Below are 23,646 nucleotides of genomic sequence, written 5' to 3'. Positions count from 1 at the left end.
TGTAGGGGTTCTTGAATGGAATAATGCTCCTCATTATGAGTACCATCCCAACTCATTCAGGTATTTGTAAGAAACAACTATTCATTCTCTTTTCTTCTTTTTTTAACACCAGTAGTGAGAGACAGCCTGATGTTAATACATTAGGAGAAAGGGCTGTGCAATGAACACAAACCGTACATCCCATAGAAGTGTGAAAGTTAGCCTTTTATAGCGAGAAACACTAGGTCAATAGATGTACTACTGCAAAAACTTTCTCTGCTAAAAGGCTCTTCCGGCATGTAGTGGGGAAGAAATGTGCAGCCAAAATACTGCCACATACTGTACACGGAAAAAGCACTGTGTATGCCATAGTTCTGCACAGAGTCCAACTCCAAGGTGACAGCAGATATTTACAACAGCACTGACTGGTGATAGCAGGCATTAACACCTGCACCTGCTATTGTAATCATATCACTTATCCTGCAGACATTTGGACTCTGCAGAAAAGCATGACATCATGGCCTTCTGGGCACACTATTTATAATTCTCCACCTTTTCTGTACGTAAGCATCTGTGCATGAGTAGATATACAATTTAAAGGAAAACAGCTCCAAAGAACCTATTGATCTCCAAGATTACCACAGAAATTATTTATTTTCAACTGTAAGGCTCTTCAGAGTACTACGAAACCATACTTTCACGACATATGGGGGGGAACCCTCAATAACCGTACGCGAAACGTAAAGGGATCCTTGGGATGCCTTAAAAAGTACGGACATATCGTGCAATAATCTTTCGAGAGCCAAAGCTCGCTTGGCCACGTGTAGCTTGTTCGCTCCAAAGTTCATGGCAACTGTCCGACAGGCAGAGGGGGGGGGAACCCCAAAACTAATGGGCAAAGAGAGGAGGCGAAGTCTCCTCTCCCGGATCCTTCTGCGGGCAGACCGACCTGCCCAGCCGTGTTCGCTGCCACACAGGCTAAGCGACCCCACCGTCTATAAATGGGGCTTCTAATCTGCCTCGGCAACCTCCGCGCCCGCCAGCGAGGCCATCACGCCCAATGCCCAGCCCACCATCCCCTTCCCCTCCAGTTACCTACCTGGTTGGCGACGTCGGCGGGGAGTCCCCGAATGAGCACCTTGCGTCGGTTACGGAACTGCCGGACGCTCCTCTCCAAACGGCTCCTCACCTCCGCCGGCTCCAAGGGAAGCAATTCCTCTTCAGGGGCTTGGACCAAGCCTGGCTCCGGGCTGGGGACTGACCCGGCAGCAGCGGCCGCCCCCACCGAGAGGCCAGCAACAGCCGCTCCTGCCGCCATCTTGGGACCAGCTGCCCTCCCCCTCCCCCCCCCCTCAAGCTAAACCAGCGAGAGGGAGAGGCGGGAAAGAGCGGCGGGGGAGCCACTTCGGCGACTCATTGGTGCCGAAGGGCCCCGCCCACCTCCCGGACGGCCGTTAGTTGCATCGTCCAATGAGACTCTCGTGGGCACGAATTAACTCTTTCTCCGCCGCTGCTTAGACGCCGCTTCAAATCTTAGCAAGAGGGAGGAGGGGAGGCGGTGGTCGAGAAGGCCGACGGTCGGGCTCGGGCGGCAGTCGTGGCGTCGAGTCAGCCCTGTTGGGTCGGTTGGTGGAGGAGTGAACTTTCAAGTAAGCAAGCAAGCTGGCGGTTCCACTCTGGCCTCTTTCATGTCCAGCTTATAATTAACATCACTTCCTGAAGAGCCGAGCGGTTAAGGGGCCCGAAGGGATCGCTTACGTACGAGGTTTATTTGGCCTGAAATCCTGTAGGGGCAAAGCCCGCTTCTTGAGCTGGAGGGAGTGCAGTGTTGAAGAGAAAGGCTTCCGCGTACATGGGCTTTTTGTTTGGGTTACAAACGGGCAACGGAAGGAAAGAGGATGTGGCAAATTCTGCACCCAAGAGAGCGATGCCCAATAAAGCTTGTTCGTTTCAACAGTGCCACAAGATCATTCATTCTAACTAGAAAGGGTACCTACAGGTGCCTTAGGAAGACGTTGCAGGCATTGTGTGTATGTACTTGGGCTCTTGTTGAGAGAGAGTGATGGGCTCAGCCCTCTGCCGCCTCCTGCGTTTGAAAGCCTTTTGGACCCTTTAATGCCCCCCCCCCCGCATGCGTGACAAGAGACGGGGATATCGCAATCCCATACAATGCCTGCTCTGTCTGTAGTGACTTGAACTGAATGACTTTTCCTCTCCAAGGAGTGCTTACAGGATGGAAGCCATATGCCTCTTTTTCTTTATTTAAACATTGTTCAGCAGGGTTGTTGTTTTAGGATGTTATAAAAATCATTTACCAAGCCCGTGTAACTTTAATTTAACATATGCTTCCTTTATTAGGATGCTTGCTGTTCCTTATTGATTCATCATGCTCATGTTTTCGATTAAAGTCCCCTTCTATCCCATAACACGAATGCTCAAGAGAAACAAAACAGCCAAATCTTCCCATGCTTCAAAATTTAAGTCATTTCCCCCTTTCTTCTCATCCTCAGCTGATGCACTGTCCATAACAACCTTCCCTTCCCATCCTGTTGTTGTTCTCTTATCATTTCTATCATTTTTTAATCCTTGCATGATTTTCTCCTTGTTGTGCTCTCTTCCCAGCCCATTTTTCATTCTGTACTGGAAGGCATGCCTTCCAGCTGTTTGACTCCAGCTTTAATAAGCCCTAGCCAACACAGCCAGTGGAAATAAATAATAGCAGCAGTCCAACATCTGGAAATCCATCTCTGTTTCATCTACAACGTTTGCTATTTAGCAGGATGCTAAGAAACATTACTGCAGCTAAGAATAAGAGATGTTGTACAAGAAAACTGCAGAATTCTTAGTATATTTATGTCAAGGGCACTGATTGCACAGAAAGGCTCAGACAGTTGATCAAGCCTACCTAATCAACCAAATCTTCCAACATTTTAAAGAGTGGCAGTTCTATTATAGCATAAGATTTCACAGACTATAGTCCACCTCACTTGGGCCTTTTGAAATGAAAATCTAGTTCTTTACCACTTATTACATAATAAATTTTCTTGACTTTAATGAGCCTCAAAAATGTTTATGCAGTTTGACATCAAAAGCAGTCACAAGCTCTTGAAATCCATGCTTGGCTGAGCCTCCCAGCTAGCAATTTCCTAGCTCCAGGATATTTGATAAAAACAGTGTACGTATATCCCCGATTCAATAGAGCCATAAAAAGTCAAGTGATGTTTATTTGAAGAAAATTTACAAGATACTACCATATTACATGTAGTCAATGATTCCAGCTGCTGCTAGATGAGGGCAGAGTACATTCACATTACAGCAAAGTTTTTAATACATGATTGCTTCTCACATAGTTTCTATCAATCTTTCTGTCACATACACGCTCACTTTCTGTACACACACAGAGCAGCTTTGGACACAGAACAAGCAAGGGAGGCTGAGCTAAAGCTTGCCCATGCTTCTGTAGAGGAGGAATTCTTGCTTCAAATCTTCAGTGCAGATCCAGATGCAAAAAGGCACAATGCAGTGGAGTTTTCCAGCTTAACTCTGTAGAGATAACTTGCCAGCTGAGACAGGTGGCACTGGTCCACACTCCACAGATTGGTAGTGCAGGCTCATGATGCAATTCTGTACCCGAAAAGAAAATGTACAGGGAAGAGGGAGATAAGACTAGTTTTAAGGCCAGCAACATAACATTACCAACAGTTATGCATGCAGTCCTCCAAAAGAATAAAAGTGATTAATACTATGAAGTAAGCAAACACTCTAGCTTTTGTAAAATACTAACTTGTCCCATAGACTTCACAATTAAAATGCAGCTTTTTTTACTTTGCACTTGGACTGCAATTCTATATCGCACCTCTTCATGCTACATTTAAAATTGAGTCAAAATAAAGAGAGCTCCTTGGCTTGATAGAACTGGTTTTCACAACACCCTGGATTCTGATTCATGTCTGCCAGGAATAGGACAGTACAGAATTAGAACCATTCTTAGTTTTATTGTGGGAGATGGGTACAACTGTTCCATTACTTAGGTCTAAAATTGAAAATTAAAAAAAGCCCTGGCCAAAAAGGCACCCTTTGCTAAGTATTCAAAATAGTCTGGACTAGTCTCTTAACAACTCTAACAAGTAGTTACGAGTAGTTTGACCCTTCAGCCTAAGCAGTTGGAAAGAAGAGTCAAGAAATCTAGCAGAAGCCAGTTTGAGGTGTTCCCTCCCCTCCCCGGTTAATCAGCATTTCTGATGGCTTTACAGTTGCCATCTGTCCGCCTCAATGCAAATAGTACTCATTTATGCACATGTGTTCTCGTGTTCATTGGTAGTAGGCAATGCACTGGTTAAAGCCCCAGAAAATAAAGACAAATACTGCACCTCCAATTTTAGAAGTTTTAGACCCAGAGCTGTGTATTAACATAGAAACCAACCAAAGAGTTCAAGGGCTTAAAGTGCTTATTTTAAAAATGGAAGCCCAAGGAGGCTTCTGGATACTCTTTATCAGTATCCTCATGTTGTGTCCCTCCAATCAGGTGGCCATTTAGAAACAAGGCAGGGATTGTTTCTGGCAACTCGAAAACTGGAATAATAGGGAAATACTGCAAGATAGGCTGTTACCCCTCTTACAGCTCCAAGCATCTGACTGGCTTCCACAGCAGTGTTTGTGCATAAATAAGTTTTAACTACCTGCATTTGGCATGCTTTTATACTGGCCTCATACATTTCCACCATCCCAGAAAAATACAAACAGAAAAACTCCTGAAACAATTACAGTGGTGCCTCGCATAACGGGCGCCCCGTTTAACGCGAATCCGCATAGCAAAGAATTTTTTGTGATCGTTTTTGCGATCGCAGAATGATGTTTTGAATGGGAAAAATTGCTTTGCGATGATCGGTAAGCTGTTTCGCTTACCGATTTTCGCATAACAATGTTTTCCCAACAGCTGATCGGTGGTTCCAAAATGGCTGCCGGGTAAAAAAATTGGCCGCCCGCTGTGTTTTCACGCCCATTCCTCGCTTACTGGGCAGCGAAACTGGCGGCCGTATGGAGGATTTTCACATAACGGTGAGTTTTTTGCCCATAGGAACGCATTAAACGGGTTTTTATGCATTCCTATGGGCTTTTTTTTCGCATAGCGACGAATCCGTATAGCGACGATTTTGGCTGCACGGATTATCGTCGCTATGCGGGGCACCACTGTAATTCTTAAAGCATTCTTTATTGATAAAAAGAACCACACAATGCAGATTTGGCAATAGCTGCTATACCCATTCTTTTTGTTTCTCTATGGAGAAATGGCTCGGATAGGCTCAACTCTGCAAAAAGAAGTCAACATCTGTCCACAGATACTAAGAAAACCCAGGCATACAAGCATGTAGGCTAGCAAGGCAGTGATCAGAGCTCAAGGGACCTAGCCTACTGGTTTTGTGACACAGTCCACAGGAAAATAAATGTAACATAAAGCCTATCACAATTCTCCAGTGGGATTTGAGATCCCTCTTATAAAAATGGAGCTGGTTGTACTCAGAGAAGATCTGGTTAGGACAGGGAATGAACCTAAAAACTTGGAATGGAAATAATAGCTCATTTGACTTATGAACCAAAAAGCAAAGTGTGCTGCTTATATACCGCCCCATAACACTAAAGCAGTCTCTGGACAGTTGACAAGTTAATTATGCAGGCTACACATTGCCTTCCCCACCCCAGCGAGCTGGGTACTCAATTTTACCAATCTCGAAAGGATGGAAGGCTGAGTCAACCTTGAGCTGGCTACCTGGGATTGAACCCCAGGTCGTGAGCAGTTTTGGCTGCAGGACAACAGTTTAAACACTGTGCCATGAGGCCCATTGAAGATATTTATGTAAGAAGCAGAACAGTGCACAGACATTGTGCTCCCTCTGAGTGTATATTGTCAGCTGATTTTTCTTAGGATGTGGTCTTGCAAGTAGGAATCAGTCATTTTGCTACATAAAGTTTGGTTATTAGGCAACAGCAGGCAAATTAGTAACTAATTTCTTCAGTTTCAATATAGTTTGGAACATATGTGATAATTCATTCCCTTCAGACTCAAAAGACACATATCTAGCAAGTTTGTAAGTGACAATAGCAGAATATGAGAGGGTGCTGGAGAGGTTTTGGTTTGGTGGTTCCAAACCAACAACAGCTTTTGAGAATATTTTGGTACTACAAAAAAGCCAGGTCTACGTAGTACCTAAATGGGTTCTGAGGAAGTTTATGGACTGCTGCGTGCACTGAATTCTTATCAGTCGAACTGTATTTCTGGACAAATTAGAATATTTTTTCGTCCTTTTGGGGAGACATGAAGGGCACCTCTTTAGGAGCACAAGCAAACCAGATGGAAGTAAAAGTTACAGATATTCACCTTTGTAGTATCCAATCAACTGAGGGTGCATCTGGCTTCGTAACAGACATCTAATGGAGAGATGAGGGTGTGCTCCAAAGGAGAAATGCAAAGATGGCTATGGTATCGTGCAGGATAGTAGCTTCCAAGAAAAACGAGAGCCCCATCAGTTTGGAAATACCCCAGAATTAAGTAAATGGGAACAAAAGCCAGTGCATATATCTTTGGGAATCCAAAGTGTTTGTTGTGAAGAAAAGGCCAAAGACAAGTCTCAGAAAAATCACATTTCCTTCAAAATGTACTGCAAGTAAAGGGCCAGGTGGCTCCCCTTTGTAGAGCAGATGTAACATGCTACAGCCACAGTCCAAGTCTGGCATTTCCAATGGAAAGCCTGAGCATTGCACTTAAAATGTCCAGGCTTCAGTCCCAATGGCTTTTTAATCCAAGCCACATAACACTGTCTGCACTAGGGCAGAAATAAATACTGAAGAAGTCAACCCGTTCACTTACTTTCCTGTACCTATGAGTTCCATTCTCAGACCAAGTTGCATAGCTTTGCAGGCTATTCAGGCCATGGATGGGCACAGTAACAGAAACTTTCATAAGCCGCTGCTACCTCTTTTCAGCACAGAGACTCTATGTGACTTTTGCCACCAGCGGCATCGCATTTGGTATATGGGGGCTTGACAAGGCAGGAGCACTCTGTGCTAGTTTTGAGCAACAAAATGGCAGATGTCGTAGTCTGAAGGCATGGCAAGACATGGAAGCAGCTTCCGTGGCACTGTGGCTTTCTAGGCACACAGGGACAGCATCAGGGCACAGACGGCAGATTAGAGTGTCATTTTTGGCTGAGGATCTCTGTATCTTATTCAACACATGCTGAAAACTGAGGGTGCCTGGGCCCTGTATTTGTCATGGAAGGCTTTGAGAATGGGCACAAGATTAGTGAAAGTAGGGCGAAATGAAGATTCTGATTCCCAGCAGTTTTTCATCAAGCGATAGATCTGTGGGGAGAAAGCACAGATTTAGAACAGACGAGTATACAGGATAAAATAAAAGAAAGTTAGCACAGAGAGGATGGTCTGAATGCCCATGACACAATTCTGCTGCTGAAAAGCTGAGCCACTCTCATCCTGTCATTCACAGCTACAGGAAGGATGGAGAGCTGCACATCCAAGTTAGTAAAATTGAAATATGTAGGAGGTGAATAAAGGCCAACAGGACATGCCATAGGTTCCCTGACTCTTATCCTAAGGCCCATCATATGGAACAGAACAGCAATTGGAAGCTGCAGTAATTCTCTTATCATAACCTCATCAGAATCGCTCAGAGGTTCAGGACCTCCATAGTGTTAATTATTTCAGGACATAAAACTCCTTATGGCTAGTGATTACCTTGTGCAGTCAAATTACTATCACAGCAAACTAGAGAATATATGATTAATATCCAGGCCCTGGTTCTTATCTAGCTGTCATTTTTAGCACTTTTTGTTCATGCCTATAGAACAGGCTAGAATGCATGACATGAATCATACACATGCTAACATAATATGGCTATTCCAACATTTTAATGCACTGAAAGCCTAAAGAGTTATACTCTCTTCTAGTTTGTTCAGAAATATGAATAAGTCCATGGGTGCTGGGCATTTCCCTCCTTTGCCTTTTCTGTGTGATCGTGCTCTGACTGGCAGTGGCGGAGGCCTCCCTGCCCCGCCTCATCTAAATCGGAACCTGCCAGAGGAGGTGGAAAGCTTGCACTGCTGCAGGTGAGTAGGCGATTGAGCAGAGGAAACAGGGGAAGGAAGCATGCAGTGCCCATGGAACAACTGTACAGGTGCTGGGCCAAACCGTGGTTCATGCCAATCTCTACTCAGAAGGTTAGTAGTAGTAGTAGTAGTAGCAGTTTTATTTATATGCCACATTTCTCTCAACAAGAGACCCAAAGTGGCTCACAACATTAAAATTCACACAATTTAAAAACACAATAAGTTAAATATTAAAAGATAAATTAAACAATATATGATTTAAAATACAATTAAAAGATTAAAACTTGAAAACATAAAAAAGATTAAAATATCAGCTGAAATGGGGTTCAGGGATTCAGTTGTAGTTGTTAAAAGCCTTGCTGAAGAGATGGGTCTTGAGCTTCTTTCAGAAGGATAAAAGGGAAGGGGCCATCCTGATCTCCCGAGGGAGAGCATATCATAGCCTGGGAGCTGCCACAGAGAAGGCCCTCTTCCGTGTCCCCATCAGCTGTGTTTGTGCTGGCAATGGGACCGAGAGGAGAATCTCCTCTGCTGATCTTAATCGCCAAGAAGGTGCATATAGGGAGATACAGTCCTTCGGGTAGCCTGGACCCAAGCTGCGTAGGGCTTTATAGGTAATGACCAGCACTTTGAACTGGGCCTGAAAGCAGACTGGTAGCCAGTGCAGTTCTTGAAACAGGTATGTTATAGGCTCCCTGTAGCTGGCCCCAGTCAGTAGTCTGGCTGCAGAGTTTTGCACCAGCTGACATTTCCAAATCGTCTTCAAAGGCAGCCTCACATAGAGTGTGTTACAGTAATCCAAACGAGATGTAACTAAGGCATGTGTCACTGTAGCCAGATCTGACATCTCAAGGAACGGGCGCAGCTGATTCGTTTTTTAATAGGATGCATTAAGATTGCAGTATGATAGTGTTGCAGGTTCCTTGAGAATAAAGAGGTTCTGACAAGAGCAGTCAAGGGCAAAAGCCATTACTTCAGATAAAGTAGCCTCTTGCCTTGCCTATGTGGACTCTGCAACACAGATGGACCTTCCAAGACACCACACAGCTTTTATTTGCTGCTGCAGATTCCAAATGTATGCCTTTCAGGAGCAACCATCACAGGAAAGGTGCAAAGAGCTTTCACACTGAGACAAAATTTTAGGAGAGTTATAGTCCTCTATCTTTGCCCTTGGGAAAAGGAGAAAGAGTAGCCTAATTCTAAGCATTCCAGGATCTTTAGATGCTTGATGGCACTATACAAGCAGGTCTGCTGAACTAGGGTAGAAGAACCGTTTGGCAAGAATCTTACTTTGTTTGCCCTGTTCAACCCATCCTGTGAAGGCACTAGTTACGTGCATCCATCCCTCTTTTACTAGCCTCCTCTGCTGTTAGGGATGGAGAATCCTGCCCCTCTAATCCTGCTTCCCTACCCAGAGAATAAATTGCCGCAAGACACAAGTTAATGTTTCAGCAATGTTTAAATGAAATGTTTATTAATTCTGACTGTAAGTAGAATGTACGGTAGTCCAGGAATTGAGATTCCATTTAAAAAGCATGTTGGTTGGCATTTCAGTCACATTCACTTGCTTTTTAGGAAAGGGTGAAGATTATAGTCAGTCTACAAGGTAGATAAATATAAAATTACATGGAATGAAATGCTGAAAAGTTGAATTAATCCATTCGCCTTTGCAAACATTTCAAGCAGAAGCGCTGGTAGCAATTTTCTTTATAGTTTGTCTTGTAAAACTAAGCAAACAGCTGATGAAATTGAAAACAGAGGTACAGTGTGCCCCGCATAACAAGCAATTCGTTTAATGACGAATCTGCATAGTGATGAGGTTTTGCGATCGCAAAAGCGATTGCATAACAATGTTTTCAATGGGAAAACATTGCTTTGTGATGATTGGTAATCGTTTCGCTTACCGATTATTGCATAATGATGTTTTTAAAACAGCTGATCGGCGGTTCCAAACTGGCCGCCGGGGGGGGGAAAATGGGCACCCGCAGTGTTTTCGCGCCCTTTCCTTGCATACCGGGAAGCGAAAATGGCGGCCGCATGGAGGATTTCCACAGAACGGTGAGTTTTTTGACCACAGGAACACATTGAAGGGGTTTCAATTCGTTCCTATGGGCTTTTTTGCCCCGCATAGCGATGAATCCGTATAGCGACAATTTTTTTGGAACGGATTATCGTCGCTATGCGGGGCACCACTGTATTGAGGTTACAGGGACACACTAGGAGTACTTTTGTATAGACATCATCTCCTAACCATTTCTATAAGCCCTTTTATTTTCTGTAATTTTAGGAAAATCCATGAAGGTTCAAAACACACTCTTTAAAAGATACCCAAGACCCAATCCATCCTACTTCCACAAAAGCTGCAGCATGAAAGCAACCAAAGGTCTAGATCTCCGAATTAAGAGTTCAGAAATAAACCAGCAAAGAGGCTAGTAAAAATCCTACTCACCTCACAAGGACAGTCCTTTGGGCTAGGCAGCCTCTTCCCTCTGTCCAGCAGCTCTATAAGCCTCAGCACTGTCATCTGACCATGAATTGTTCCAATCATCTCAATGAATTTCTACAGCAAGATGGAGAAATTATTGTAAATGGTTTGGCAGGGAAGCAGGAAGGAACCACACGTTATGTGCTCTTCAAAAGACTTCAAAATGTATAGGACAAGTGCCTTCCTTTTCATAGGCAGCAGCTGACCTAAAGAAAACCTCTAGGTGCACAATTACCAGCACCTGTTCATATTTGTGCTGCAGCACTGGAGTATTCAAGTCAGGAGTGGAGACATCTGAAGATCAGGCAGGCATTTTTTTCCTAATCCTTGAACAACCCTGAGCACATTGTGGGGGTTGTACAGCCCATGCATTCTTTCTGTACCTGTCACAGCACAGTGCCAGTGTTAGCCAACTACCACCAGACAATTAAATAACAACTAAACCAATGCAGCCATCCTCTGGCAGAAAGCCATCTGAAGGGGTCCAAAAACCTAGCAGATACTCAAGAAAACCTTTTAGACACAATGAAGATTACTGTTGCGACTTATCTTGAACCGGTTGTGTTTATACTCACCGCTGGAGGACTCTGACTAGAATCACAGCGTGTCAACAGTTCATATAAAGTGACCCCAAAAGACCAGACATCAGAGGCATAGTAGAATTTACAGTCCTTTAGGCACTCCACAGCATACCTGCAGCACACAGAAAGACAAGAAAACAAGAACTGGTAAATAAATATTTGAATAGCAAATAAAAAGCAACAAAAGCTGCCTGGTGAGCAAAGGCCTTCTAATCCAGCATCCAAACAATATTGAGTAAAAAGCTTCTAAAAAGTCTTACAAGCAGGGTGTGGTTTTGATGGCTTTTTATTTGTCCCCAGCGAGATACACCAGTAGAGTATACCATGCCTTGAACAGAAACAGTCCACAGAGATATCACAGCTAATAAAACATAAAGGTTGTCTTATTGAGCTGGACTAAATCCCACCTAGCCTGGCCTTTAGTCTCCTGAAAACAGCCAAGCCAGATGTCATCGAAAACTCACGAACAAGGCAGATGAATCTGAACTACTATGGTATGATATTAAATTTGAGATAAAATTTTTTCCAGGGCCCTCTGTTGGTATTCCTTTAAATAAGCTGCAGATGTAAGTAACTGTTGTCACTCGCTCCAGAAGATCTATTATTTCAGCAAAAGTTGGCAACATTCAGTCAGAAGAAGCAATAACAGAATAGAAGAGCACCTGATTTTGTAACCTACAGTATGTTTCACGCATTAGTGTTGTAGATTGAGATGTTATCTAAGGCAACATTTTGCCTCTTCATCCTGATCCTTCCCAAAAGTAGAATCTATTATCACACTATGCCTCAAATAGTGCATTGTCTACAGGAAAGGGTTACAATGCAGGCATCATATTTTTCAAACATCTGACATTCTGTGATTGCTTGCTCACCAAAAGACAGGGCTATCTCCATCTTCACACACACGGTAATATTCATGTCCTTCGGGGATGGCTTTGGCGAGTCCGAAGTCCCCAATCTTCACAACATTCTCATTCTCCAGGAGAACATTCCTGGCTGCCAAATCCCTATGGACATAGTGTAAGGAGTGGAGATAAGCCATTCCCTGCAAAGAATAAATACAGGGTTTACTGTGTCATGCAAGTCATATATTCCATTGGTGAGAGGAGTGCTCAGAAAGCCAACAGGAACTATTGTCCCTGGATATACCCTTCTAGTTTCTTCTTTTACATCCAAAGCATACTGACATTACCTCACAAATCTGCTGGGCAAAGAGGAGAATGTGGGCCAAGCTGACATTGTGCTTGGGTAGATAATCCCTCAGGCTCCCCAAAGGCACATATTCCATGATAAGCTGCACAATCTTGTCTCCTACAATGGAAAAATTCAAACATTTATGTCTACTACTATACAGTAGATGTCTTCACTTGCCCTTAACAAAGGCTCTCATTCCAGCTTGTTAAGTAGATCACACAGAAATGGCAGAGGCAGCTGCATGATAAAATACAACGGGCAACAAGGGTGAGGAAATACAGCTTTGAGAGGCTTTGCATCCTCAACCACCTGAAACTCCAGGCAAAAATGGCTCCATTATAATCAATCCATCCTGATTAGTTTAACAGGAAATGGTTCTTCTAGTCACCCTCCTGAGGGTGACTCCACATCTTCCCTCCTTAGGTAGGCAAGAATAAAGGAACTTTGTCATCCTAATTCTCCAAATCATTTTGCACACTTCCTAGAGACTTCTTGAACAGTTGTTTCTCAAGTCCTGAATATCAAAGCAGATCATTCGGAAGAAAAAAAGCTATTGAGGGTCTGGGGGAAAGGAGATGTTGTCTCAGCTATGTGACTCCTGGAAATAACTGTGCAAAAGGAGTGCCAGAGAGAATGTGACCCCTTCATAGTTTCCTAGATATTACACCCATCCCCAACATGCCCCAATGTGACATCCAGCCATACCAACCCAACAGGCTTCCTACCTTGTTCACTGCAGCAGCCCTTGTATTTGACAATGTTCTCATGGTAGAGTGTCTTCAAAATCTCAATTTCCTTTTTCCAGCTGGTTAGCAGCTGCTGACTGCAGCCTGACTTCAGTGACTTCACTGCTACCATCTCACCCGTTCCATCATTGGTAGGGTCATAGCAGTATAGGCTCACTTTGCCAAAGTGACCCTAACGGGAGGAAAAAGAAAGAGACTGAGCAGGAATTAGATGTTTCAAAAGACATACATCCCATCATTATCTCTTTTGTGACAAGTGTCTAAACTTGCTCAGTGTCTGTAGTTTTATAAAGGGAAACCTGATCTCAAGAATTGTCACAGGAGAACAATTTCATGTCCCCGAGCCGTACAGGAATTAATCTAAAGAAATTAATCTCAAGACAAGATCACCACTGTCTAGGATCCCAGTCAACTCTGCAGACATATCAGCGTAAGCCAAATATTGGATTTCCTACTGAGTCTGAGCTGGGAATACTTCCAAGATCTATTCATGGCGAGAACAAGAACAAAAAGAGACTACTGCACAAGCAGATAGAATTTACCAAATTACTGAGTAAATTGCTTTAAGGAATCTGGATACATAAAGAATTTGAATACATAATTTTATTATGATTAGATAAATCATATAAAACAATAATTACAATATTAGCACTGAGTGTACTGTTTTTATATACATTTATTTTGCTAAAATCATTCCTCAAAAATTTTTAGGAACTGTATCTACAGATTTTACAGATAAAATTGACTTTATGATTTCATTTCATAACTCACTTAGCTTATTTTAATACATAGCCCATGCAACCAATGGGCTAATCAAACCAGATGAGCTTAGTTTACCAAATAAATGACACTACAGAGGCTAGACTGAGAGACAGGAAAAACACCTGGAAGGGAATGTTGTGCACCTATTATTTGCAAGGCTGTTTCTGATGTTAAAACAGAAAGAAATGAAATAACATTTCACTTACGTTAAATAATGGTTGTAGATCAGGGTTTTGTGTGATGTCCAAACTGACAAAATTGTGATTTGAAATATGCCAGCAGGCAGGAAAAATCAGGGACAGTGAATCATGGTTTGGCATAAAATATAGTCAAACTATATGCTCACTTGCTGCACTGCCTCTGCAGACTACTGACTCAACAGGTGAGAATAATGAGCTAGACAGAAAATCCAGGCATCTGAGTAGCTCTAACCCATGGTATGACTGCTTGCTGAGAACTTAAAACCATAGTTTGATTCTAAGACCATGGTTTAGTGTGATGTCTGAAATAAGCACCAGTATTGCAAAATGTTGATTTTCCCTTTCATTACAGAGGTATTTAGGCACACATGTACACACACTATGCAGTGACAGGGTGAGAGGGGAACAGGATTTCAGAGTGCCGATGCAAGCCAAAATGCAAATGAGTGGCTGCAAGACAATGTTTTCATAAGATAGCGATTTTCACGGAACAAATTAACATCGTCTTGCAAGGCACCACTGTATATTAGTTTTCCCCTAACATCCCAATTTTAGAAGTACAAAGATGGAGAAAATTGTAGAGATTTTATCCTCAACTTGCAGAAGGAAATGATACCACACAGGAACAGATAAATAATGAAAACCTGTTGTTCCAACTCTTACTTGGCATGGATGGCAGGAAGAAAATGAGTAGTGCTTCACTCTGAAAAAAGGCAATTTACCTCACCCAGATCTCGGATCTTCTTCAAGTAGCGCTTCTGAAAGACAGTTGGGTCAGATACAGGGAATTCAGGGTTCACAGAGGTAATGTCAAGAGGATCTAGGAAAGAAGACAAAGTTAAGAGTTAAGAAACATTCAACAATATGTGTAAGAGCTAGAGAAGAACAGACTCGAACAGCAAACCACAGTACATAACCTCAGGAGGCCTAAAAATAGATGGCAGAAGGAAAAGATAATGGCATTGTACAGTACCATCCAGGCCATGTGTTAATTCTTACTGAGATCTAATATTGGAGCAAGACTGCATTTTGGTAGCCTCACAACTTTTCTATACTCCTTTTAACTTTCTGTGTACTACCTTACATTGCATTTCTTGGTCAGTCAGTGTTGTTCCATATAGTTTTTAATTCTTACTTTTCCTTATCTTGAATTAAAATACTGTATATTCAACCTCTTATTACTTAAATTGTATTAATGTTTTACATGGTGATTTTTTTACAGTTCCACTTTTCATTAGCATCCTAACTGATAGAACTTTGATACACTACCAGCTGAGTGCTGTTCATCTTTCTCATGCCTTATCTAGGTCTGGTTTCGAGTCTACTCCCTGGATAAACTTGTACAACTGGGAGTGGAGAGGCGAGGGAGAAAAAGGGAGCAAGGGCACCATTTCATAGGTTGTGCTTCTATCAGTGCCCTGCAGCTCTCTGAGATTCTTACTATGTGGCTGCAGCTGAGTAAGATCCCGTAAAATGGTTCGGAAAGAAGGTCGTTCTCCAGGAGCATAGTTCATGCACTGGCTGATTAAGGTAGCAAGTTCTTTGAAGGATGGCTCTGGAAGGCGATGTTTTTTCTCATAGAAACGCTCTTTCTGCAGGAAAAAGAAAGAAGTGGGCAAAGGTGTACACTGCCAACTGAAGTCAGGCAAAAGTGGAGAATTTGCAGGCATGGATTTTATTAATTTTCACTCACCTTCTCCAATATATCACCAAGCTCTAAAATGGGACACATAGATCCAACACTCAAGGTCACTGCTAAGTCTCAAAGACTGGCCTTCTGGGACCACAAAAATCTCCCTCTTGCCCATTTCAGTCATCCTAAGTCCTCCTTCCCTCTCCCTCATTCTAGGCCCCAGCCAAAATCCCCATACAGTGGTGCCTCGCTTAGTGATTGCCTCGTTTAACGATGCATTCGCTTAGCGATGAGGTTTTAGGAGCGATCTTGCGCTCCGTTTAGCAATGTTTCCAATGGGGGAATTTCACATAGCGATGTTCAGGACCTTGCTTCGCTTAGCAATGAAAGTTTAGGTCCCCGTTTCGCTTAGCGATGTTTTTGACAGCTCCGTTTTTGATATTTTTTAAAGGTGTTAAACTGTTTAAAAAGGGTTTAGAGTGCTTGAAATTGTTAGTGCACTTAATAAACCCTTTGTTAACTAAATTTGGCTTCGTTCTGACTCTTTTTGAATTTTTGGTGATTTTTTTTCTCCCCCCATTGAAATGCATTGAAAAGGTTTCAATGCATTCCAATGGGGGAACCGCGTTTCACTTAGCAATGTTTCCTATGGCGATTTTCGCTTAAGGACGGCAATCCGTTCCCATTGGAACGGATTATCCGGTTTTCAATGCATCTCTATGGGAAAACACGTTTCACTTAGCGATGTTTTCCCATAGCGATGAATTTTTTTGAACCAATTAAAATCGTTAAGCGAGGCACCACTGTACTATGAAAAAATCGTAATGCACTGTTTAAAAAAGGGTCTAAATTAAAATTCCAATTAAAATCAGGATTCACGTTAAGCAATTTTATACAGTGGGGTCTTGACTTAAGAACGGCTCGAGTTAAAAACATTTTGACTTAAGAACCACTCTCACAGGAAAATATTGACTTGACTTACATACTTAGATTTGAGTTAAGAACTGAAAAAAAACCACGTGGGAGGCAGGGAAAGTGCAAAATGTGAACTTTCAGTTAACTGTTGGCCAGTGAAAAGGGTGCCTGTCTGCTTCCTCACTCCTCCCAGTGTTTAGAGAGTGGATTGGGAGACAGTCTTCAGACTGCCTGGTACTATACTGCCTGGACTGTATTTTCCCTGCCTTCCCTGAACCTTTATTGACCTAAGAAAAAAAGAAACAAAATATCCCCCTCTAGTGGTCGAAGGCAGAATAGCAGCTTCCCATTAGTTTCTATGGACGGAAAAGAGCAGATACGGATCAAATGGTTTTCAATGCATTCCTATGGGATCTGAAAACTTTTTGACTTGAGAACCGCCTTCCAATACGGATTAAGTTCTCAAGTCAAGACCCCACTGTACTTGTGACCAATTAATTATTAAGCATTTAAAAGTTCATTACATTGCTATCCTGTACTTACTCACCTGGGAATGTATTCCACTGAGTTCAGTGGGAACTGCTTCTGAACAGACATGTCTCTTCTCACATTATTAGAGTGACAGTACAAGAATAGACCCACGAAATGATTCAGCTTCACCAATCCTTACAATAATATTGTAAGGGTGAGTAGTATAATCAATCCACCCACTACCATAGATGAGCTTGAAATAATCAATAGAAAGGACAGGTTGCTTACCTCTAACTATACTTCTTTGAGTGGTCATTCGCTATTGAGTGAACTCACACATATGGGTTCCTGCACAAACTACCTCAGAGCCTAAGGCAACTGTTAAGACATGCTCTCTCCACTAAGTATATTCCCTCACACTGGCAGGGGGCTTCAGTTCCCCTAGTTTTCCCCTGGTTACGTGCAGGAGTTACGTGGCAGACTGAGGGGAAGTTGGGTGGTTTGCATAAATTTACAGATGACCACTCTAAGAGTTACAGGTAAGCAACCTTTCCTCCTTCTTCATAGTCTCTGTGAAATCCCACATACGGATGACTGGCAAGTTCACTTACCAACTGGTGGGACATCATGCTAGGAGATCACAGCTCTACCAAATGCAGCATCAAGCTTGGTCCTGACATCTGATATGTAATGTCTGATGAACATTGAGGGCTGTCACCAGGTCTCTGCCTTGCAAATGTCTCTCAGTTTAACTCCTCTAAGAAGCACTGTAGATGCAGCAACTGCTCTAGTAGAGTGCCCCTTCAAAGGATTGGGCAGTGGACTCTTTGCTAGCTGGTAACGCAAGCTGAGTATGCTATCAATTTAGACAGTCTTCGAGGTGCAATAGGTTCACCCTTCTTTGACCCCTGGTAGCTAACAAAAAGTCTGGAGAACTTCCTGAAGTCCCTTGTTCTGGTCACGTAAAAGACTTATGCCATGGAGACATCCAGAGACCACAACTACTAACCAAATGCAAGAAAAAGTCTCTACCCCCCTTTTTTTAAGAACAAGGAGAGTGCAAGGGATTGAAAGTTAAGAACTATATACAAACATAGCAAACTGAGGAAAAACATGAAGGCTGAGAAAGCTCCTAGGTATTCTCTGAGTGGTGGCAAAAAGGGAACTGAGGGCCTGATGTGGGATGGGGAGCATGTGTAGTGGAGAGGGCATGCCTCAACACTTTCCTTAGGCTCTGGAAGGTTCTGAGGTTATTCATGCCAGTGCAAAAAGAACCCGTATGTGTGAATTCGCAGAGACCATAAAGAAGAACTTGTCTAAGGCCTCCTAGCCACTTCCACCTTGGAGACCTTCCTAGTTCATTGTCCTGGTATATTAAGCCAACTGCCTCCTTCTTGAAGATACATCCCAAAACTTGACTAGGTTACCAGTAACATCAACTGTTTCCTGCCTGTTATAAGCCCTGCAACAAAATATGTAGCAAAAAGTACATCAGCTAAAAATTGGAGGCGGGGGGCGGGGAGAGAGAAGAGTCTGATGTTACCTCAGAGGGAGTGCGTTCTTTTAATGGAACATTTGCATCAAAGCATATCTCCAGTAGGGTGGTGCCAAAGCTCCACTTGTCAGCTGCTGTGCTGAGGTTGCTTACATCTTTGACACACTCTGGAGCAATCCATGGGATCCGATCTACCCGTTCTTGGTAAAGGAGAAAAAGAAATCAAGAATTAGTGGCTGTTTGGCAGAGAACATACAGATGAATATAAAACTGCAAGTGGCACCTGGCATGTAGAATATAGGTTTCACCGGAAAATGAATGAAATGGGAAGTTCAAAACTTAGCTAGGTAAAGATAATCCCCAAATGGAGAACACTACATGTAAATACCTGTCCATGCAGGTACTTGAGCCATAAAGTTCTTTGTGCTCAAAAATATGAGGAACTGCACAAATCAAGTCATACTTCAGTTAGGCCATTGCCTGCACGGGCCAGCCACTAGTGCTTGGAGCTTCTTCATCTGACAGTAGGAGACACACTTGCTCTTTCACCTTGCAATCATGACAGCTGCCCAAGTAAGACTCTTAGATGAATACACAGGATGGTTGTTGTAAGATCTTAGATTTAACAAAGCTGGGCATGCAATTCCTATAAAAATCACAGTGAAGCTTTTCCCACAGAAGACATGGGGTTGAAAGCTGTTCCTCAGGAAACTGCAGAGGAAGGAGCTGTAAAATCAAATAATTAAAACAGAACACATGGAGCATTCATATATAAGTAGCCTTGCTAATTAGAGTGAACTGGGTTTAAAGAAAGTTGTGCAGCTGGTGGCTTTTATGTGGTATATGTTGTCATTCCATTTGAATTATCACTTAAGGGTCTTTTAATTAAAACGACATAGAGGTTTTATACATCAAATGAATGGGCCCAAACAGTTTATCTATTGCTGCTTAACCCTCAAAGTGCTTCCAAATGAAGCAAGCCACAAGTGATCAGCTGCTCGCTCTTTTACATCATCCAGCAAACTCAGGTTCCTTTAAGGATTCTGGAGAGGGGATGCCGAGTCACTCTGTGGAAGTGGGCAAAGTACAGCTCCGTAGATCTTGCTGAACGTCCAGCATTCCCCACTACAGTATTAGTTATACGGGCTTGGGCTGCTGGGTGTTATCATCTGACAACGTCGGGAGGCTGCAATTTCTCTATGTCTGCTGGACTGGTTGTGAATAGCAATAGCTACTTCACAGCCACAACCATTTTCTGCAAAGCAATCAGTACATGAATTCACTTCCCAGGCAGTCCCCTAACCCAGTGGTTCTTTTGTTACTCAGGTGTTTTTTGAACTGCAACTCCCAGAAACCTCAGCCAGCAGAGCTGAAGGTGAAGGCCTCTGGGAGTTGCAGTCCAAAAACATCTGAGTAATAAAGGTTAAGAACCAGTGCCCTAACCAACAGTTCAGTTCGATATTGCAGGCAGGCTCGGCTGGGGAAGGAAGTGCCTGAAGCAGCAAACATAATAGGAACTACAGGTGGGACTCGAAAGAGTTCAGCTCCATTCTTGCATGTATTTTATCATAAAAATTAGATCCTCTTCTCTACTCATGCCCATTTTATATAGAAACAGGGCAGATAAATCCTCATTCATCTCCTGTTAACATCATTTCTGGGGGAAATACTTCTGAACATTGGGGGCCATAGGGGACAGGGCTTCTTCACCACGCCCAGTTTGCGTGCTTCTCAGGGGAACCTGGCCAGTCACTGTTTGAGAAAAATCAGAAATGGCAAGCATTCACCCCCACAAGCCAAAAAGAAAACAGAGGAAAAATGTATCTCAGAACAATAGACTAAATCTATTTTATTTTATTGAGCCCAACACATTTATTAATTTTAAGGGCCTTCCTCAGAGGAGTGTAAAAAGTCCAACAAAATTTATATATCAAATTTCCTCAGTCATTAATTTCTGATGTTTTGTTGAACTTCTATAACTCCCCTGAGATAGGCCCCCAAATCAATAGAGGACCAAAATGCATTTAGCCCAACAGAATAAAAAAACCAATTCTGGCATTCTGAGGTTTCTTTGTTCTCTCCTTGTTCATTCGCTGTTAGAAATAAGCATACTTTTGATCCGGTATAACAAAGCAGATGTTCTGTGTGCAGCTGTGACCACTGTTGCCCAGCTTTACAACAGTAACAGGATATGGCATCAGTCCTATGAAAGAACCCAAGGTTTCCTATTTCTCTAAAGATGCTATAGAACAAAGGATGCATCCTGTCAATGCTCAGCTTTGTTTGTGGCATGACTGCACAATAGAGGTACAGGGCAAGATTCTCCATTAAAAACACCTGTGCAATGAAGCCCCCTTGTTCCCACAAACACACACACGTGTCACATTTCAGGAGTAGCGTCCAATGCAGAAAAATATTTCTTCAGGGATTTCCAAGATCTCTTGGGGAATCTTGAAACGGAACAAAATCTATCTACACTTAACAGATTGATATATTGTATTCAAATGAATCTTCTCCTGTTAACTTCAACAAAAAGAAATATATACAGGGAAAGCCTCCGATATTGACAGGAACAGCTTACCTTCACAAGAAAGCACAGTAAAGCTGACTCCAGGATCACTGAGCTTGATGAAGGGAAGCAATCCATCGTCTAAGCCTTTCCTGGCCAACAGGATGTTCTTGGCACATACATTACCATGCACCAGGTTTTTTCCTTCCTATTTAAAGAAACACATAGAAGCAGGCTGTGAAAATGCCATCTCTTTTGGTCTAACACCTGCCAGAAGGAAAATGTCTATTCAACAGCAGGAAACAGAAAGAGCTTCCCTCTCCCGTTCTGTATGACAAACTCCGTAATTGTTCCATTGTGTTTCTGTTTTCTTCATGGGGATAGTTAAGCACCCAGGAGAAAGTTTACTGGTTCAGAAATTAAAGAACACAATGGGAACTCCTTACCATTCTACACATTCCCTATGACTTTTCCATCTTAGAACCACTAGAAAAATATATAATAAAGAAGATCAAGCCAAGCCCAAACTCCCACTAGAAGCTAAAATCACTGAACTGAGGCTACTGTATTTTGGACACATTGGGAGAAGAGCAATGATGCTCGGAAAAGAGGAAGACCTCACATGAGATGGATTGACCCAGTAAAGGAAGCCACAACCTTTAGATTGCAAGACCTAAGCAGTGCTGTTAATGACAAGACCTTTTGGAGGTCACTAATTAATAGATTAGTGGGACGTGGTGGCGCTGCGGGCTAAACCGCAGAAGCCTGTGCTGCAGGGTCAGAAGACCAGCAGTCGTAAGATCGAATCCACGCAACGGAGTGAGCGCCCGTCGCCTGTCCCAGCTCCCGCCAACCTAGCGGTTCGAAAGCCTGCAAATGCGAGTAGATCAATAGGGACCACCTCAGTGGGAAGGTAACAGCGTTCCGTGTCTAAGTCGCACTGGCCATGTGACCACGGAAGATTGTCTTCAGACAAACGCTGGCTCTATGGCTTGGAAACGGGGATGTGCACCGCCCCCTAGAGTCGGACACGACTGGACAAAAATTGTCAAGGGGAACCTTTACCTTTACCTAATTAATAGATTGCCCTAAGTTGGAAGTGCCTTGACAGTACATAACAACAGTTTACTGTTCATAACTCAGCTCCACTTTTATATAGTACAGTATCAGGGAAAGCAACCCTATTCAATAAGAGGCAACCCTAAGGATAATGGCCTCAGAGAAGTTCAAAAGACACAGAAGTTTAATTCTGCACTTCAAAGCAGGGTCATCATGTCCCATCCTTTGATTTGTATTACTGCATCAAGCAGGGGGTTGGACCTGATGGCCTTATAGGCCCCTTCCAACTTCACTATTCTATGAGTCTTTGTTCCTTCAGGATGAAGAACCATCTTTATTTTTGTGATTCTCATCTATCTGGTTATTGGACTCAGTGGTGCCATGGCATGACTCTACCCCACCCCACCCCCTTGCCGAATTTAAAAGAAATTATTTGAATGGCTTCCCTGACTACTTATCCTTGAGAGATGTAATTCCATGAAACAATGAAGGGCCTCTGGTCAATAGCCACAAACTACCATTCCAAAGAGGGTGTTTGAGGGAAGTTGTGCAATAAAAGTGGAATGAAAAAAAATATATTTAAAAAGGAGAAGATCTAGACCTAAATGACATCCAAATGCTTCTAAGAGCTCTGCTCCAAGCTTGTCCAAGGACACTTACCAAGTAGCTCAAGGCACTGGCTAACTGTGCAGCAACCGTGAATTTCCAGCCCACTGTTATTCGTCCTTTGTTTTTTCTCAAGAAGACGTCCAGGGGGCCATGTTCAATATACTCTTCCACCATTATATCTTAGGACAAAGGAGGAGGAGGAAGAGAGGTGAGAATCCTGAAGGCATAAGAGGCATAGCTTCTTTCCTCTACAGGAGCAGAGAAGCAGACTGGCTTCTCTAATAGATCCAAGATAGGGCAAGCAACTTATGTTCCTCTAGATAATATTACCACAATTCCCATCAATCCTAAACAGTATACCAGTGATGAGGGTTTACAGGAACTGAAGTGCAGCAGTGTCTTGAAATCCACAAGTTGCTCATCCCAATCCAAGACAACCACGCTGACTGGGATTGGAAAGGAATCCCCCATCACTGAAATCAGTGGAGACCTGATTAAATATTATGTTAGGGTACCATTTTTACTATTGTGCAAGCTATAAAATGAGACAAATGGCACTGATCATAGAATAAAATATTACAGAATTGTAATGATATGCTATAAAAGCTTGTGGAGCAACTAAAAAGGGAGGACAATTATACTGCAGAGTTATTCAACAGATGTGGCTAATACTCACTCTCTGAACCCCGTACACAAACCCCATGAACAAAGGCCAAATGGATGTGGGAGACCTGGCTCATCAGGCTGGCTGTTTCAAAGAATGCCTGAAGAGAAAAGAGGAAAAATAATCATTCAAGGGCAATTATCCAGAGTGGCACAGCTTCATAAACTTAAATCAAGCTTATCTTTCCAGTGATAATGGAATAGGAATTCTACTGTAAGGCTGTT

At 42.8% G+C, this 23,646-nt stretch overlaps 2 protein-coding genes across 8 annotated transcripts in view; both read right to left on the bottom strand.

Annotated features, from left to right (window-relative positions):
- Window positions 1–1,339, bottom strand: part of RAVER1 (ribonucleoprotein, PTB binding 1) — a 51,086-nt gene extending 49,747 nt beyond the window's left edge. For 2 of the 4 annotated variants that reach the window (XM_072991541.2, XM_072991543.2), the window contains exon 1: window positions 1,079–1,336. In XM_072991541.2, coding sequence (XP_072847642.2) covers window positions 1,079–1,297 — 219 coding nt within the window. In that variant the 5' untranslated portion in view covers window positions 1,298–1,336. Of the gene's footprint in view, window positions 1–1,078 lie in introns of all 4 variants that reach the window. The other 2 variants (XM_020798713.3, XM_072991542.2) reach the window with 2 other exon arrangements.
- Window positions 1,340–3,185: 1,846 nt separating this feature from the next.
- TYK2 (tyrosine kinase 2) overlaps window positions 3,186–23,646 on the bottom strand; it is a 68,560-nt gene continuing 48,099 nt past the window's right edge. For all 4 annotated transcript variants that reach the window (XM_020798687.3, XM_020798685.3, XM_078386604.1 and 1 more), the window contains 13 exons: window positions 23,435–23,522; window positions 22,810–22,937; window positions 21,163–21,298; window positions 18,630–18,781; window positions 15,509–15,659; window positions 14,790–14,887; window positions 13,085–13,277; window positions 12,358–12,476; window positions 12,038–12,210; window positions 11,160–11,277; window positions 10,549–10,659; window positions 6,356–7,338; window positions 3,186–3,603 (listed from right to left, as the gene is read on the bottom strand). In XM_020798687.3, coding sequence (XP_020654346.2) covers window positions 7,204–7,338; window positions 10,549–10,659; window positions 11,160–11,277; window positions 12,038–12,210; window positions 12,358–12,476; window positions 13,085–13,277; window positions 14,790–14,887; window positions 15,509–15,659; window positions 18,630–18,781; window positions 21,163–21,298; window positions 22,810–22,937; window positions 23,435–23,522 — 1,602 coding nt within the window. In that variant the 3' untranslated portion in view covers window positions 3,186–3,603; window positions 6,356–7,203. The remainder of the gene's footprint in view (window positions 3,604–6,355; window positions 7,339–10,548; window positions 10,660–11,159; window positions 11,278–12,037; window positions 12,211–12,357; window positions 12,477–13,084; window positions 13,278–14,789; window positions 14,888–15,508; window positions 15,660–18,629; window positions 18,782–21,162; window positions 21,299–22,809; window positions 22,938–23,434; window positions 23,523–23,646) is intronic.

This window comes from Pogona vitticeps, chromosome 2, assembly GCF_051106095.1.
Source record: "Pogona vitticeps strain Pit_001003342236 chromosome 2, PviZW2.1, whole genome shotgun sequence".
Classification (NCBI taxonomy): Eukaryota; Metazoa; Chordata; class Lepidosauria; order Squamata; family Agamidae; genus Pogona; species Pogona vitticeps.
Note: the sequence above shows the minus strand (reverse complement) of the source record. Positions and strands in the feature narration are given on the sequence as shown.